Source organism: Equus asinus, chromosome 19 (assembly GCF_041296235.1).
Source record: "Equus asinus isolate D_3611 breed Donkey chromosome 19, EquAss-T2T_v2, whole genome shotgun sequence".
Classification (NCBI taxonomy): domain Eukaryota; kingdom Metazoa; phylum Chordata; class Mammalia; order Perissodactyla; family Equidae; genus Equus; species Equus asinus.
Genome location: NC_091808.1, coordinates 26978996 through 26994444, shown reverse-complemented (window position 1 = coordinate 26994444; position 15449 = coordinate 26978996). Strand labels below are relative to the sequence as shown.

Genomic DNA, 15449 nt, shown 5'->3' with positions numbered 1-15449 from the left:
ATACCCCTCCTGAGAACAATCTTCACAGACATTTGATTAGCTTATGATAATCTTTGGAAATACACTGAACATTGTCATGCTTACTTGCTAAAATCATTAACCTCTGTCTTGAATTATAAATAAACAATAGTTGACAAATTAAAATAAAATATAAAATAAGAAAATAATGTTATTAGAAGAAGTGACATACAAATGTGATTTCCTGGATACGGAAGCAGAATGCAGAACTTGTGTGTGAAGCTGGTCTCTGCCAAGGAAGTCTTGTCATCACTCATATTACGTTAATTACTTATTGTGATTTCCTTTGTGCTGGGTAATTCCAAAAGCTTTTTCAGTTTGTGGCAGAGAAGATAAACCATAACTATTTAAAGATAAAGTGTCAAGCTTGAGATCTCGAACACTGGTTCCAAGGCTATAGATAAAACAAAACTTTACTCAAAGATTATTTGATAAGCCATGAAAAGGACGAAATTCTTTTGGCTAACTCTGCCCATGGACAGACAATACACACTCACACACACAAACACATACAAAATGTGCAGTACAGCACTTTGTCCAGTCTTTCTCAGAAATACAAACTTGAAATCCATGCATTGTACCTCTGATTAAAAAAAATAAACTTACCTGTTGAGCGGAGTATCTTGAACATATCAATTTTAATAGGAAATACTAAAATAATTTTGTGTGTAAATATGAGTTAATGTGTATGCACACTCACATGTAAACAATATTTAGGCACTTGGTATCTTGGTTTCACGATAATCAAACACTGCTTTACCTTGAAGTGCAATCACTCCAGCTTCAAGAGTCTTGTGTGCTTTGCACCTAAAAGAGGCATCATATTTCTACAGAGAAGATTACTAGAGAAAAATAATGAGGTTTTTCTACTTTAACACTTGAAAAGCTGAGAAGTGCTTTTCAAGCCAGAGGAGCATAGAAAGAGAGGTCTAGAAAGAAATCACTTATTGAGTTCCTGGTGTATACTAAGGTTTGTAAGTGTGTGTGTGATGGGAGTGGAGGTGGGTGGCAGGATAGAAAAGGGTTAGACACTATGGGCCTAGCTCCAAAAGCGTAAGGGCAGGAGAGTAGAGAATTAGTATGTTTCCATCTTTAATTGCTGTACTTACCCCTTGCAGAGAGAACAGAGCAATGATCTCCCTCCTTCAACGTTTTCAACTCATGGCCAAATTGGTTTCATCTGTATCTCTCCCTAAGCCCTGATTATTCTGAAGCAAATCTCAGATATCATATTATTTTATCCTTAAGTATTCCAGTGTATATCTTTAAAAAAATGACTCAAAAATATAACCACAATACTATCTTCAATCTTAAAAAATATTACACCAACTATAAGAAAATATCAATTTACTATTCAAATTTCCTCATTTATTGCAAAGATGTTCCTCCTTATAGTTTATTTTTAAAGTTATGCTCCAATTATTTTGTCCTATAGAACTTCTTGCAGAATCTAGATTTTATATCTCAAAGTGTGGTTTAACTCATTGCTCACTCCCCTGAATTTTATGGAAATTGCGAGTTAGACCTAAGTTATTTTAACAACAGAATTTAGATTATTTTTGAAGAGTGGATGACACCTGTTCTAGGATAAGTTTCTCTAACTGTCCCTCTTCTTAGCCAAGAGTTTTATAGAAGCTGGGTTCAAAGATTAGTATGGCGAAGTAATCAAATTCAGAATGCTTTGTAGTCTAGAGAACCAGACATTGATATTATTAGCTCTACTAAAAAGCAAAATATGATATATTTTTAGATGTTCTCTAGTGCTTGCTTTTGTATCAGTATTAATTGAATGATAAAGTTCCAGCTTCTTTATGACCATCCAGTTGGTGCGGAGGGGACAGCCTTTGGGACAACTCCATCAAACGCAAGGGCTGTGTGGAACACAATTTGATAGATAACCTTGAAGATTCCTTCTAGTTCTAAAACTCAGAGTGATGATGAGCTGTATGGTACAATTCACAATGTTTTTGCAAACTCATGAACTTCCCTTAAAGCTATACTTGAACAAAGCTTGGGAATATTAAGAGGGAAAAGATAGACACATAGCATTTCAGCTAAATTGAACTATTTCTGGATTGTCAATAACTCTACAAGTAGACTTAGAATAGACAATGTATTGACATGCTTCAGTTCCTCTTTCAAGCAAAACAAAACACCTGCCAGTGACAAAAGCCATACATTTGAAGAAAAGTGACAAGTAACAGGAGAGCAGCTCCAAATTCGGATAGTGTGATTTCATCAAGTATGCTGTGCATTTATTTAATAAGTTTGTGTATTGTACCTTTGGATTTTTTTCAGTTGGTTGTCCTTCCTCTTTAGTATTCTGCTAACATTCATGAATCTCTTTCTTTAGGCACAGACGGCACACATTGTCCTGGAAGATGGAACTAAGATGAAAGGTTACTCCTTTGGCCATCCATCCTCTGTTGCTGGTGAAGTGGTTTTTAATACTGGCCTGGGAGGGTGAGTAATGCTTCTATTTCAAGGCTTTATTCTTCCTCTATGTGGAGGAATAACTGGCTGATCTTACTCATGGCGGGAAGTTGAAATCACCACCCCACTGTAAGGCTACATATTGTCCTGAAGTTGCACTGTGCCTGTATGTAGCCTACTCCAGCCATCCCTGGAAAGAGGCATAGACACAAACTCCTCTCCACTGCTGTGAATGAAGGACATGGACACTGGTGTTTCTCTGGGAAAAGAACAAGCTCATTCTAGAAACTTAGGGTGCAAGGACACAGGTTATGTGAGATTATCAAATGGCTTCTGCAAGGGAAATGTGGATCTGACTAAAGTGCAAATTGGAGCGGGGAAGAGGACGGGTAGCTCACTCCAGTGCCATTCCATCAGTGAAGTTAAGAATCAGTTTTGCATGCCTAATATTAGCTGTTTTAAGGAGATAAGAAAGTCCTTAGGTATTTTGCATAGTTTTGCACTCTAATAAGAAAGGTGAAATAACAGATACATTTACTGTCTTAAAGTAATCAATGGGAGAGCAGGTGCATAGATTTCATATTTTCAAAATTTGTCAGTTGAGACTCAACTTAGTATTTAAGATCTCCTAATAGACATACGGCAATGAAAAGTTGCTACAGAATCATGTGTAGCCAACAAACATTTGTTCATTTGGGAACCAGGAAGCTGACGTTCTGGTCTCGGTTCTAATAACTGGTCGTGTGGTATTAAGAAAATCACTTAGCCTTTCTGAATCCTAGTTTCTACATATAAAAAGTGAGGGGCCTGTACTATGTAGTAATTTACAGGTGGCAATTTAAAAAAATTATGAATCTTAAAAAAAATGACTAGATGGTTTCCATTAGAGATTCAACAGTCTAAACTACAAAATATTTGATAAATTCTTTAGGGGAATTTAGTTAACCTTTTAAGGACAAAGGGACATTGGGTTAACTGATATTGAAGATATTGATTTACCAAACTTCCTTATATTATTAATGTACATTCTTCTCTAAACTCTTGACTCTGTTTGAAATGAAGACTACTAGGTGGTTTTTAAAATAGTTCCACTGCTGAGAACATTAAATTACAGTGTACGAAAACTGTTTGCAAAGTTGTGCTTTACCAGGCAATTATTTAAGCTTTTCGACAGCACTAATTACTAGCTGTGTTAATATACCTGCCAACAAACAACTGTTTAATATAGATCAGAATGATGGAGGGCACTAGAGTTTTCTTCTCTGTGATAGATTATGGGTAATAAATCTTGTCACATCACAAAAGTCAAACAGGGCGTGATGGATTAATTTTCTTCCAACACTGCAGTTCTCCAGGACAAGCTGTATTTATTCATTTACTAGAGAGAGTATTGTCAGCATATGTTTAAAAGGAACAGCCAGTTCTTTTATGGAGAGAAAGAATAAAGTAAAATTAAATTAATTAAAGATGTTTTTTGAGGTAGAAAAAGGCATTCATTAATAAGATTAGTCTACAGAACCTATTTTCCATTGAGAAATGCTGATTTCATTCATTGCATGGCTCACTCAGTAAGGTGGTTGATAATTAAGGGGATTATTTTGTTTTTCATCTTCGAGAAGTGCGTTTATATTGTGTGTAAGCTTGGTTAAAAAGTTCTCAGTTCCTGACAGGTGAGAGGCACCTGGGACATCAGCTGATGGAGGTGTGGGTAAATATCACAGCATGTAACCACTGTTGGCTCCCTGAGCTGAAAGACTGGGTGTTCTGTTGACAAAGGTAGTTCTGGAGGGCTTAGTCTGGATGGGGTTGAAAACTTATGTTGACTACTGCCTGAGCAGAACTTTCTTGGTTTCAGCAAAGTTGTTGATTCTGTCTCTCTCAGCACCTAAATTCACTTTTGGTAGTAGTCCGCAAGAAAGATTTGGTTTAACTCTTTCTGTAGAAAGTGAAAATGTAAGAGGAGGAAAAAAAACCTCATTGCAATGTGTTCCAATGCATAGAATAGCTGTAGAGAGCTCCTAGTGTTTATGGAAATGGTGTTTCTTACTCAAGAATTCTGTATATATATATTTGTATATATAATAAAAATATGTATAATATATAGTAGATGTAATAAATAGGTATATAATTAAACATATACAATAAAAATAAGAATACATGTATTCTTATTTTTTCCCTCTCTGAACATTAAAATAAAGCCCTCCTGCATTTCTCCCTGATTCCATGTGAGTACTTTAAAATCGTTGTTTGGAATCTTTTAGTTTAGAAATCAAAAATGCTTCAGGTCAATTGTTGTGGAATTGATTTGTTTTAAGTTGATAATTCTCAAACATACACCTCTTTCTAAAACAAAAATATTTTTAAAATCAAGTTTTGATTGAAGGGGTAAAAGGGCACGTGTATGGTGATGGATGGCAATTAGACTTTGGGTGGTCAACCCGATGTAGTCAACACAGAAATTGAAATGTTAAGATGTACACCCGAAATTTATATGATGTTATAAACCAATGTTACTGCAATAAAAAGTTAATTAAATAAAAAATCAACTTTATTTAGTATTTCTTTCATAGTAATTAACTCAGTGTTTGAAATATTCAACAAATCTTAATAAACATATACACCCGTGCAACCACCACTGACGTAATCAAGATACTCTTCAGTATCCGAAAAGATATTAAAAAAAGCTTTTCAGTTTTGACAGTCGCTATTCTGCTGAAACTGGCGCCCTCAACAGTAAATTTCAGTTTGAACTCACTCGTGCCTGGTCTGCTGGGGGCATATTCGGGATATTAACAAACTTCATATGGAGCAATTTCTTAAAAATCAAGACCCTCTGAAGCAATTTTTTAAGGAATTAATAAACTTAAGCAACTGAGGAAATGAAAATTATATGAGGATGTGCTTTATACTTGAATCAGTTTTTCTTTTCATATCAGTCATATCATGGGATAAATTTCCATATTCCATCATAGAATTTCCCCAGGTTTGCTAAAATCTTTAGACAGGCTTGTAGGATTTTAATCCCATGTTGTCTAATTTTCAAGGGTTCAATAATTAAGAGCATATAAGTAGATTGCATTTACATACGTTTTTTGGTTGGTAATCTTTTGACCTCTGTACTCAGGTACCCGGAAGCTCTTACTGATCCTGCCTACAGAGGACAGATTCTGGCCATGGCAAACCCTATTGTTGGGAACGGTGGCGTCCCTGACACTGCGGCGCTGGACGACCTGGGACTTAGCAAATATTTGGAGTCTGATGGAATTAAGGTAGTTCCAGTGACGACTGTTTAAAACGTCTCAATCTGAGGGGGTCTAGTTGATTCATTTTAAGAATGTAGGCTGGCCAATGTTTCTTCCTCAGTACTGTAGTATAAACTGTTAAATTCATGTTCTCAACCTCAATCTGCGGTATATGAAAATAATCTTAACGTGACAGCATTTTGAGTTTCATTTGTCAGGACACTTTGGATTTGTTTTAATGCCTTGGATGAAACTTGGCTTCATTTGGAAAAACGTAGTTATAAGTTCAAATAACAACTGTGCTACAAGAATTGGTGATAAATCACCTTTTAAAAGGATTTTGGTCATCTGCTCTGTATCAACTGTTTACCTTTACCCTATCCTCTTTAGGAGATGAATAAAAGAGAGCTTATATACCAGTCTAAAAGTGAACGTATTAAAATTTCCTATTCAAGGTAAATTTGGATAATGTCTTAGGAATGTGGGCCATATCAACAACTCAAAAATGTACACTACAAATTCACCACTCCATTTGTGAGTGTCTTGGACTAGTCATTTAGTTTCTCACAATTTTTCCCAAATTCCCCAGTCTTTTTTAAATGTAGATTAAAAAATTATTTTATTTATCATGTATGTTAAACAGTACTTTTTAATTAGATTATTGACAAATGCTATGGAGGAAAAATATAGGTGCCAGGAAGGGGGACCTCACAGTCTCAGGATTTGTCAAACCAGGTAAGACTGATCTTCCACATGATAATTAAGGTAATAATTATATATTTTAAGAGAAAAGTGTTGATCATCTTTTTTTTTTTTCTTAAGTCTCCAGGAGTTTAAGCCTTGTATCAGTGGATATAATAAAGCTTTTTTTAAAAAAGTGCAAACTGACTCATTCAAGTCACCAGAATTGGACAATACTTTGTGGTCACCCATGTAAAATGACAGCCTGTCTTTCCAGGTTGCGGGGCTGCTGGTGCTAAATTACAGTGATGACTACCACCACTGGCTGGCTACCAAGAGTCTGGGGCAGTGGCTACAAGAAGAAAAGGTGAGACATACGGGAGGGCAGCCAGCGTCACCTAAGGACGGTTCTGGGTCCCTGGAGAGCTGGGAAGGTGTATGGAATTGAAAAGGGCCAAGCAGGTCAGGCAGATCATGCAATTTGGATCTTTTTATTTCCGAGGGTGAGTCTTTCTGTTCCTACAGATGAGACTCTCGGGGCTCACTCCCCTCTGAACACTGAGGACCACATATTTTCAGTTTATCCACTAGGTGGCCCACATAACTGATTGGAAGCGTTTCTCCTCTGTGAAAGGGATGAAAGAAAATTTTAGAATTTTCTATTCTCTGGAACAACTTAACTTCCTCCTCCCCTTTTACTCAGGATCTAGGTATGTGACTTGCATCATGGGTTGTAGTACCAGCTCTGCCATTCACTAACTGGGTGACTTTGCACAGGTCATGTCATCATATCATACTTTCCTCATTTTAATTCTTTTCCTTTTCCTTTTTATTTTTGCTGAGGAAGATTTGCACTGAGTTAACATCTATTGCCATTCGTACTCTTTTTTTTGTATGTGAGCCTCCACCACAGAGTGACCACCGATGAGTGGTGACGAGTGACGGCTGGGAACCAAACCTGGGCCACTGAAGCAGAGTGTGTGGACCTTAACCACTAGGCCACCTGGGCTGGCCCTTCCTCATTTTATTTCTAGATGAGTGTAAATAGATTGCCATTAAGTCTCTTTGGGCTTAAACATTATGACTCTATGACATTTAATTAGGTATAACTTCATTTGAAGTAATAAACGAAAAAGGTTGTAAAGCTTATCTTATCCTTTCCTTAAGTATTATTTTCTAATCAAATGAGAGGATTCTCCTGGTTCGAATGTCAGACGTACTTGAAGTTAACAGACCTGCTGAATTTAGCTTCATCTCCAGTGTTGCCGTGGCTGCCTTTTGTTGATTGCTGCTGGCCTGCAGTTGTCAGAATATTATTCTGAGAAAGCTCTGCCTCTCCAATGAGTGTCCACCAATTGGGGCTAAATGTTGCCTCTTTCTGACAGATCAAAACATCTTGATCTCCACTCCCTGGGTCTCATTCTTTCTAAATTTTAAAAGAGAGAAGAAGGCATCTCTTTCACCTCCCAGGACTTTATTATTTTCTTCTCAACCATTATCTGAATTTACCTCCATTACCCAGAGAGCTAATGTTCCTAATGCGCATTCAGAAGACTCCCCGTCTCCCCTTAATGTTTCCTTTAGGTTGGCTGGTTTTTAAATGTGCTTCGAATCTTCTTCCATGATCACAGACATAGTACTACTAGAAGAGGGTCTAAGATAATACCCAGTTCACCTCCTTCTGTGTACAAGTGAAGAAAACGCCTTGCTCAAACATCGCTCAGATAATTGGGGGAAGAAAGGAAATTAGAACTGATAGTTTGATTGCTGACTCATTGCTCTTTCATTATATCACATCTATCTCTATCCAACCTTGTCGGAGAAACTAAAACAAATGGTGGTGTTGCCTGGTTTACTAATAGGGAGGGTATATTTTATTACAGCATGACTAGTTAAGCACCTTCAGAAAAATCTTTGGCTACTATGTGCCGGGAACATTTGCCTTAAAACATGGATTTGCATATTATTTACATGTCTTTGCTTATGAAATTCACAAATTTAATTATTTAAATCTATCTATCATCTATCTATCTATCTACCTACCTATCTATATAACTTATGTAACGTCCTGGGTTAAAAGCAACAAAACTGTAGCAGAAGATTGATGTTCAGAATTCTCATTTTTTATTCTGATGAAGGGCCTGGGTATTAAGAGTCCTGTGCCTAATTGGAGCAGCAATTTACCGTGTTCTGACAACACACTCACCCTGGCTCAGAGAAAAGAAGGAGTAGGGAAATTGTTTACTGCTCAAGAAGATAGATGATGCTAAGTTTGTAACTTGAAAACAATATGCTGGATCTAATTTCCTCCAATTTCACTATCACTACGATTTCTTTTCTTACAGGTTCCTGCAATTTATGGAGTGGATACAAGAATGCTGACTAAAATAATTCGGGATAAGGTATGATCTTCATCTTATCCAAAATCTATGTTTCTTCACACACACACACACACACACACACACACACATTATTTTTGTTCTCAGTGCCCGAGGAATCCATTAGTATGTAAAAAAAATTGAATCTGGCCAGTTTCTGCCATTTGTGTCTCTGTCATCTTTTACTATTTTGGATGTAATTTTCAAGACTGAATACATGATTGGGATGTTTGTTACCGAATGGACTGGGGGGTAATTCACTGGGCAGCAGTTGACTGAGTGCCCACTCTGTGTTCACCATCCCAACATGTCAAGGCCTTTAGAATTCAGCTCACGTGACAGGATTAGTGAAGCAAGTGGAGAAGGTAGCTCGGTGCCTGACAATTTTGCCTCCGTTGAATGCCTACCAGCTGGCAGATGCCACCCGGGGAGTGCACGGCCCTGGTGCTGTTCTTTGTTGGGTCCTCAGGGGGATGTTGTCAATTAGCGAGTTATGCTTCCTGAGTGTGCCACGTGAGCCCTGCAGGTGTCACCTTATGATGTAGTCTTTCTTGAGACTCTACCAATGACCAAGCTGATAAAAGGAAAGTTTATCTTTTGCTTTCATATCTGATTGGTCAAACCTCTGACCCCTCCTTTGAGGATATCACCATCTGCTTGCTTCTTGTTATACAAGGTGGACACTACTGTTTTCCTACATAAACCTTCACATCCCAGACCAGAAAGAAACTACCATGTTAACGTTAACCAAATTCCCCAAACGCCACTAAAGTTTTCTCATTGAATTATATTACATACAAAAGAAAAATAAATAAATGATCCAATTTCAGAGTGAAATTGATTCTTCAAGATAATCTGTTGTAGATTCCTTTTGGATTATATCTTGACACAGGATCTCTGTAAACAGAAAGAAAGAACAGCTTTGAAAATAAAAGCATGACCACATAGCCATGACGAGAAGGAAGACAGTGAGAGCTCTTGGGATCCTTCGAGATCCTTCTACTCTGCCTCTGATTTTATTCCCTCCTCCTTGATTTTCCTGAGAATAGATGTTAGTGAGATCATACATCCCAAGTAGATTCTTGTGTTCTCTTAGCCCAGTGATGTTGTGGGAGCAGTACCCAATAATGATGCTACCAGAATGGGAAGAGCATAAAATTTGGAAATCCAATTCAGGCTGCAGAATTGGCAGGTTGAATAGAATATAGTCAAGTTTAATAATTTGGCAAAATGCTTTACAAGACCATACTAGGTTCTTCATGTTGGATGTTAGTTTAAGATGAACCCTCCTTTTATCAGAGGCAGTTAGGTTTTCAATATTTAGCTGAGTAGCTTAACACAGACAAAACAATCATCTTTCCTATTATATTTGATTATGAGTGATGCTGGTTCATGTTAAAAACATATATTGTAGCGTTCAATTCTATTAATCTTAGGTTGAAAGTAAGATTGTATTTCATTCAGCAAGGTTTAAGAAAAAGGAAATGAGGACTAAAAAACAAATTTCAAAATTAGAGATCCATAAATATAGTGAAGGGATTTTATAATTTAGATTATATAGGAAAGTAGAGACCACCATGAAATTTAATAATCCAGCATGGAAGTGAAAGGTGGTTTTTAGTTATTTTCCCAAGAGTGTGAGGTAGCACTCTGGTTTTAACAATTGCACTGAAATAACAGTCGTGTCTGAATGACATGCGGGCACTTTCTACCCTCCCTCGCTCCCAAGTGACTTTTTCCCCTAAGGAATGTTTCAAAGGAAAACATCCTTTTCAATTTTCAGATTTCTTATTTTCTTCTCAACAGATTGTTTTGTCCACGTCTCCCGTGAAATATCTTTAGGTCATATGCACTAAGGAATAGGTGTCTCAAGTACTCCAGTTTGCACCAGTCTGGAAGCTGGAGAACTGATTCTGATGCCTTTTGCCTTTGCTTACCCCAGGTGACGGCCTCAGCCCTAAGAGAACTAATTCTACTTCTCAGAATGTTTCTGAAAATGTACCTTGCAAATTACTTCATCTTTCCAGATTGAGAAGATGAAAGCCTTTCGCTGATGGTTATGAGCAGTTATAAAGACATCTAAACCTTGGAGCAGCTGTTTAGGTCTCTGGGAATTTGTCCTGTTGGCACCTTCATCGCCGCTCCCTTCTAACTGTCTAATTCTTTAATTTGATAGGGTACCACTCTTGGGAAGATTGAATTTGAAGGTCAGTCTGTGGCTTTTGAGGATCCAAATAAGCGGAATTTGATTGCTGAGGTTTCAACCAAGGTGAGAGATTTTCCTTCATATTTTGTAGTTTTGTTTTATTCTCTTTAGACATCCCTTTCTTGTACTATCAGAATCTTAACTTAGGCAGACGTCATCTTCCAGAAGCACAAGAACTGAGGGAAAAAAGGGTCTCAAAGCAGCTAAAATATATATTACAAATCAGTAAATTTAAAGTTACTAATTTTACTTACAGGGAAAACTTCATGTCCCAATTTAGAGTCCATTTACTATTATTTTAACATTTTTTTCTTTTCTGGTTCTCCAGCTCAAGGCTTTAACAGTGTCAAATAAAGGGGCCATTGAATTGACAAAGATAGGCATGGCAGTGATTGGGAGTCAAAGCAAGTAACCAGCCACAGAACCAAGAGCACTTTATAGAATCAGACTCACTAATCAGAGTCTGGGTCATTTTGTACAGGGAAAAGTTTTCCTTCACACTCTGAAGATTTACTGTATTAGAGCTCATTTCAAAAATTAATATTTATAATGATGACTGTGCTGCCCCAAAGTGAGATACGTTTAGTGTATATTTACAAGAAGGTATAGAATACCTCTTAGAAAGATGTCTGTTGGTTTTGATTGAAAATCTATTAAAGTAGTTGTGAGTCTCTTGCTGCAGTCTCTGTCCTTGGGGACCGTGAGAGCCTCGTGGGGTAGATAAATGGGTAATCACCATGGACAGAGTCCTGTGGTAAATGCTATCCTTGGAAGGTGCACACGGCGCCACGAGGGCATGCACAGGTAGCATCCGGTGAGATACGTGGATCAGGGGAGGCTCTGCAGAGGAGGCAGGCTTCTTCTGAGACAAGGAGCAGGTAGTTAGGTGGATGGAAAACTAGGAGGACTGCGTCTCAGGCAGAAAAATTGGGAAATGTTTAAATGCATAAAGGCATGAAATAACATGGCGTGTGTGAGTTGTGTGTAGTTTGGTATGTGTGAACCAAAGAGGCACACGTTTAGCTAAAGATGGGTGGAGAAGGGCTAAAGCCAGATCTAGACGGCTTCATGTCATTGGCTAAATAACAAAACTGGAAATGACTGGCAACTCATTCAGCATCATTTTGCAGCAAAGTAGACTGGAGAAAAGAGCAATTAACTAGAAGGTTATTGCAGCTAAACCCATGAGAGCCTGACCCGAGCAGCAACAGCAGGAAAAGACAGCGAGGTGGCTTGGATAGAGGGGAGAATGGGGTACAGGATGTGACCAGATAGAAGATCCCCCTGTTTTCTCAGTTGGGAATTTCAGCGAGTTTGAGTGAGCATAGTGAGCATTTCAACAGGAGTTTGAGACGTCCGTGGGATACAGCTCTGAAATTGATTTAAAGAAAAGTTTTTGGCGCACTTTGAAATTTAAAGGGTGGATTGCTACTTTCTGTTTTTACCACATAAAATAGGAGACAAAATAGTTTTCTTTTCCTAGGAGAATGTATTTGGTTACCATTGTGCTTTAAATGTGGAGAATTCAGGCCCATGGAAACTTTTTTGAAGTCATTGCTATTGGCTGGCTCCACCTTGGGGCTTATTTTCACTATGGGAGAGATGGCCATGCACTTCTCTTCCAGGGTCAACAGGCTAAGATTTATACCTAGAAAGCTTTGCTCCAGTGTCCAGCTTTTAAACATCGTCTCATACTGCCTTCCAACATATTAGCAATAATAATTATTGATAACCATAGTCACGCTATCATGTAATAATATTCAAATAAGTTTGCATAGTTTTACACCATCTATCTTTTACCTTTGCAAAGTGAGACTCAAGGATTTCTAATCAGAAGCTGTAAAATGTATGATGAGATAGTGGGTGGATGCACCAGAGAACTGACTCTGGTTGTAGGGGGTACTCCCCTCCCTGCTGTGGCCAGACCTTCTCATTGAGGGTCTTTAGAAGGGATGCTCCCCAACACCTGCTGATACTTTTTAATTTGTGAAGTGATTCATGTTGTAATACAGCGCCAATCAGAACAATATTTCATGAGGAAGAGTTCCAGCTGTGAGAACTTTGGTGAACCTGGGCTTTTTTTTTTTAAGGAAATGTTATTAAAAGAATGAAAATAGCCTGATTAGTAGCATGTCAGCCTCAGAGAAAACACACATTGATATCATCACTTATTCCTACTCCTGTCACTTGGAAATGGGGGACCAGGATTTTGGGTCCCTAGGAATCAGTACTGAGTCTTGATACTCATGTTGGGCATGGATATGCATTTACATCATGCTGACGCGTAGGAAATATGAGCTGTTGAAGAAAGTAAATCTTAAATTAGATAAACAATTGTTTATGTATTTAGAATCTGATCATGCCATGTGCAATATTCACTTGTTTTTTAATTCCGAAATCTATCCATTCAAATGACATGGAATACTTTCCTGTATTTGTTTCTCCACATTTTCTTGTGAAATGGTTTAGTTTGAGACACAGCATTAGAGAGGGCTATTTTTTCTTTCAGAATGATAGAATTTTAGAATTGAGAACTCCTTTGGGGATCTGGTCTAGCATTTTCCAAATGTGAGGAACATTGGCCTGGAGAAATTCACATTAAAAAATTCTATGGTCAAATAAGGTTAAAAAAAACCCGTGCATAATATAGTCCTCTCCTGGAGAGTCCTCATATATTCAAGCGTCTGTGAGGTTTTGCTTAATTTCCATTGTTTTGTGTGGAGAGTATATAATGTGTTTGTGTAGAGACCAACAACAAGCCTGTCTGAATTTTTTGTCTATGTGAAACAAAGGGAGACACTGCTATGGTGAAAGCTTGCTCTGGTTCTTCATGCTGGCACAATTAGAGAACTTCATTTCAGCTGTGACAAAAATGCATATTTGTATCTTTATAGATATATATAGATAGATTATATTTATTCTGTGAGTTCTTTTTGGATGTGGTTGATAACTTAATTCATTGCCTTGTAATTGCAATTTGATGTAGCTACAACTAGATGGAAACATTGCTTTATTTTGTAGCAGAAGCCTAAGGTTAAGCATAAATTTGTACTTTTTCAAACTATCTGATGATAGAGATTATCTATAGCATTCATTGATCAGTTCAGCAGTAATTCCCACAGATCATGGAAGGACTGGGGTATTTTTCTCTAGAATTGTCAGCAGGAGAAAAAATATAATAAACTCTTTTCGTATTTTTTCCTCAAGTACAGTTTAAGGATTATGTTCCATATTCTATAGACTTCTTGGGGAGGTAGACATTTCAGTTAAGGTAAATGTTCTTTCAAATATCCAGATTGCAATTTTCATCTAAAACCTCCTGCAAACTTTGAAATCATCCTAAATTTCAGAATGTGCCCGCTAACTCTCCAAGCTGGAGGCAGTGCGGGCGCCCAGCCCCTACGCTTTCTCTCTCTCTATTTCTATTATTTCTCACTTATGACTTTGGGGAACTGCTTCTGGGGTAAATGCCTGTAAAAGCGGATCTGACTCCAAGCAGTGCTTAAGACGTAGGTAATGATTGTAATATGCTCTGGGATCCTTTTATGAAGTCTACCGTTTAAATGCAAACAATTCACAGCAACCCAGCGGGACCAGGGGCTGCACTAGCTTAGCAGTTGTCTGACCCTCGTACTGACTTCATCCAATAGCCCCACCGCATCAGCCTAAGGCACAGTAGCTTTACCCCATCCAAACTTTATTGCGAGTTGAGGATGGAGTGCCATTTAAAGCATGATGTATCTATTACCACAACTGTCTAGTGCTGAATCAGGCAATAGTTCTTTAAAATTCCATTGCTGCTGGTTGTTAATGAGGCAAAACATGGGAAAGAAGGTAGTTAACTATGGACGCCAACAATTTCTTAGGGATCATTGTTATTACTGTAATCAACATTTTATATAAAACAGCAAAGTGCTTTTTTTCTCATAAAAAAGATACAGTTTGTGGCACTTGCTGTGCCTGTCTTACAAATTGATTGTTAACTGCAAGTCACTCGCTAGTAGTTAGCAATCAATCTGCTACTAATCCAAGTGCAAAGCATCCTCAGATGTGTTGATCATGTTAGTGTGTTGCTCATAGCTGGAACTTCCCTCTCACTCTCTGGTTTTTAAAATGGCAGGATGTCAAGGTGTATGGCAAAGGAAACCCCACCAAAGTGGTAGCTGTGGACTGTGGCATCAAAAACAATGTGATCCGCCTGCTCGTAAAGGTGAGTGATTTGTTTGGTCTCAAAGGTGAGGGTTTGTCATGTTGATCCTTAGTGGTAAGCTGATTGCCTCTGTTTCAGAGAAAGCTTGTGCGCTCTCTCAGAATGTCAGGGGATCTACTCTCTTCTTGTTGCCTTTGATCTACAGAATAACACATTTATCCCTGTTAAAATTAGAGATGTAGGCTACTATATTTAAAAAAAGCCCCTCAAAATCCACAAAAACAGAGAAGAAAATGATGACTGTTCTTCTCACTTACTGACTGACGCTCTGAGACATGTCA

The 15449-nt window shown here is 37.9% G+C and overlaps 1 protein-coding gene across 3 annotated transcripts in view; it reads left to right on the top strand.

The window, feature by feature from the left end:
* Positions 1–15449, top strand: part of CPS1 (carbamoyl-phosphate synthase 1) — a 127967-nt gene that overhangs the window by 29728 nt on the left and 82790 nt on the right. For all 3 annotated transcript variants that reach the window (XM_070489803.1, XM_070489802.1, XM_070489804.1), the window contains 6 exons: positions 2372–2481; positions 5576–5720; positions 6652–6741; positions 8720–8776; positions 10929–11021; positions 15079–15168. In XM_070489803.1, coding sequence (XP_070345904.1) covers positions 2372–2481; positions 5576–5720; positions 6652–6741; positions 8720–8776; positions 10929–11021; positions 15079–15168 — 585 coding nt within the window. The remainder of the gene's footprint in view (positions 1–2371; positions 2482–5575; positions 5721–6651; positions 6742–8719; positions 8777–10928; positions 11022–15078; positions 15169–15449) is intronic.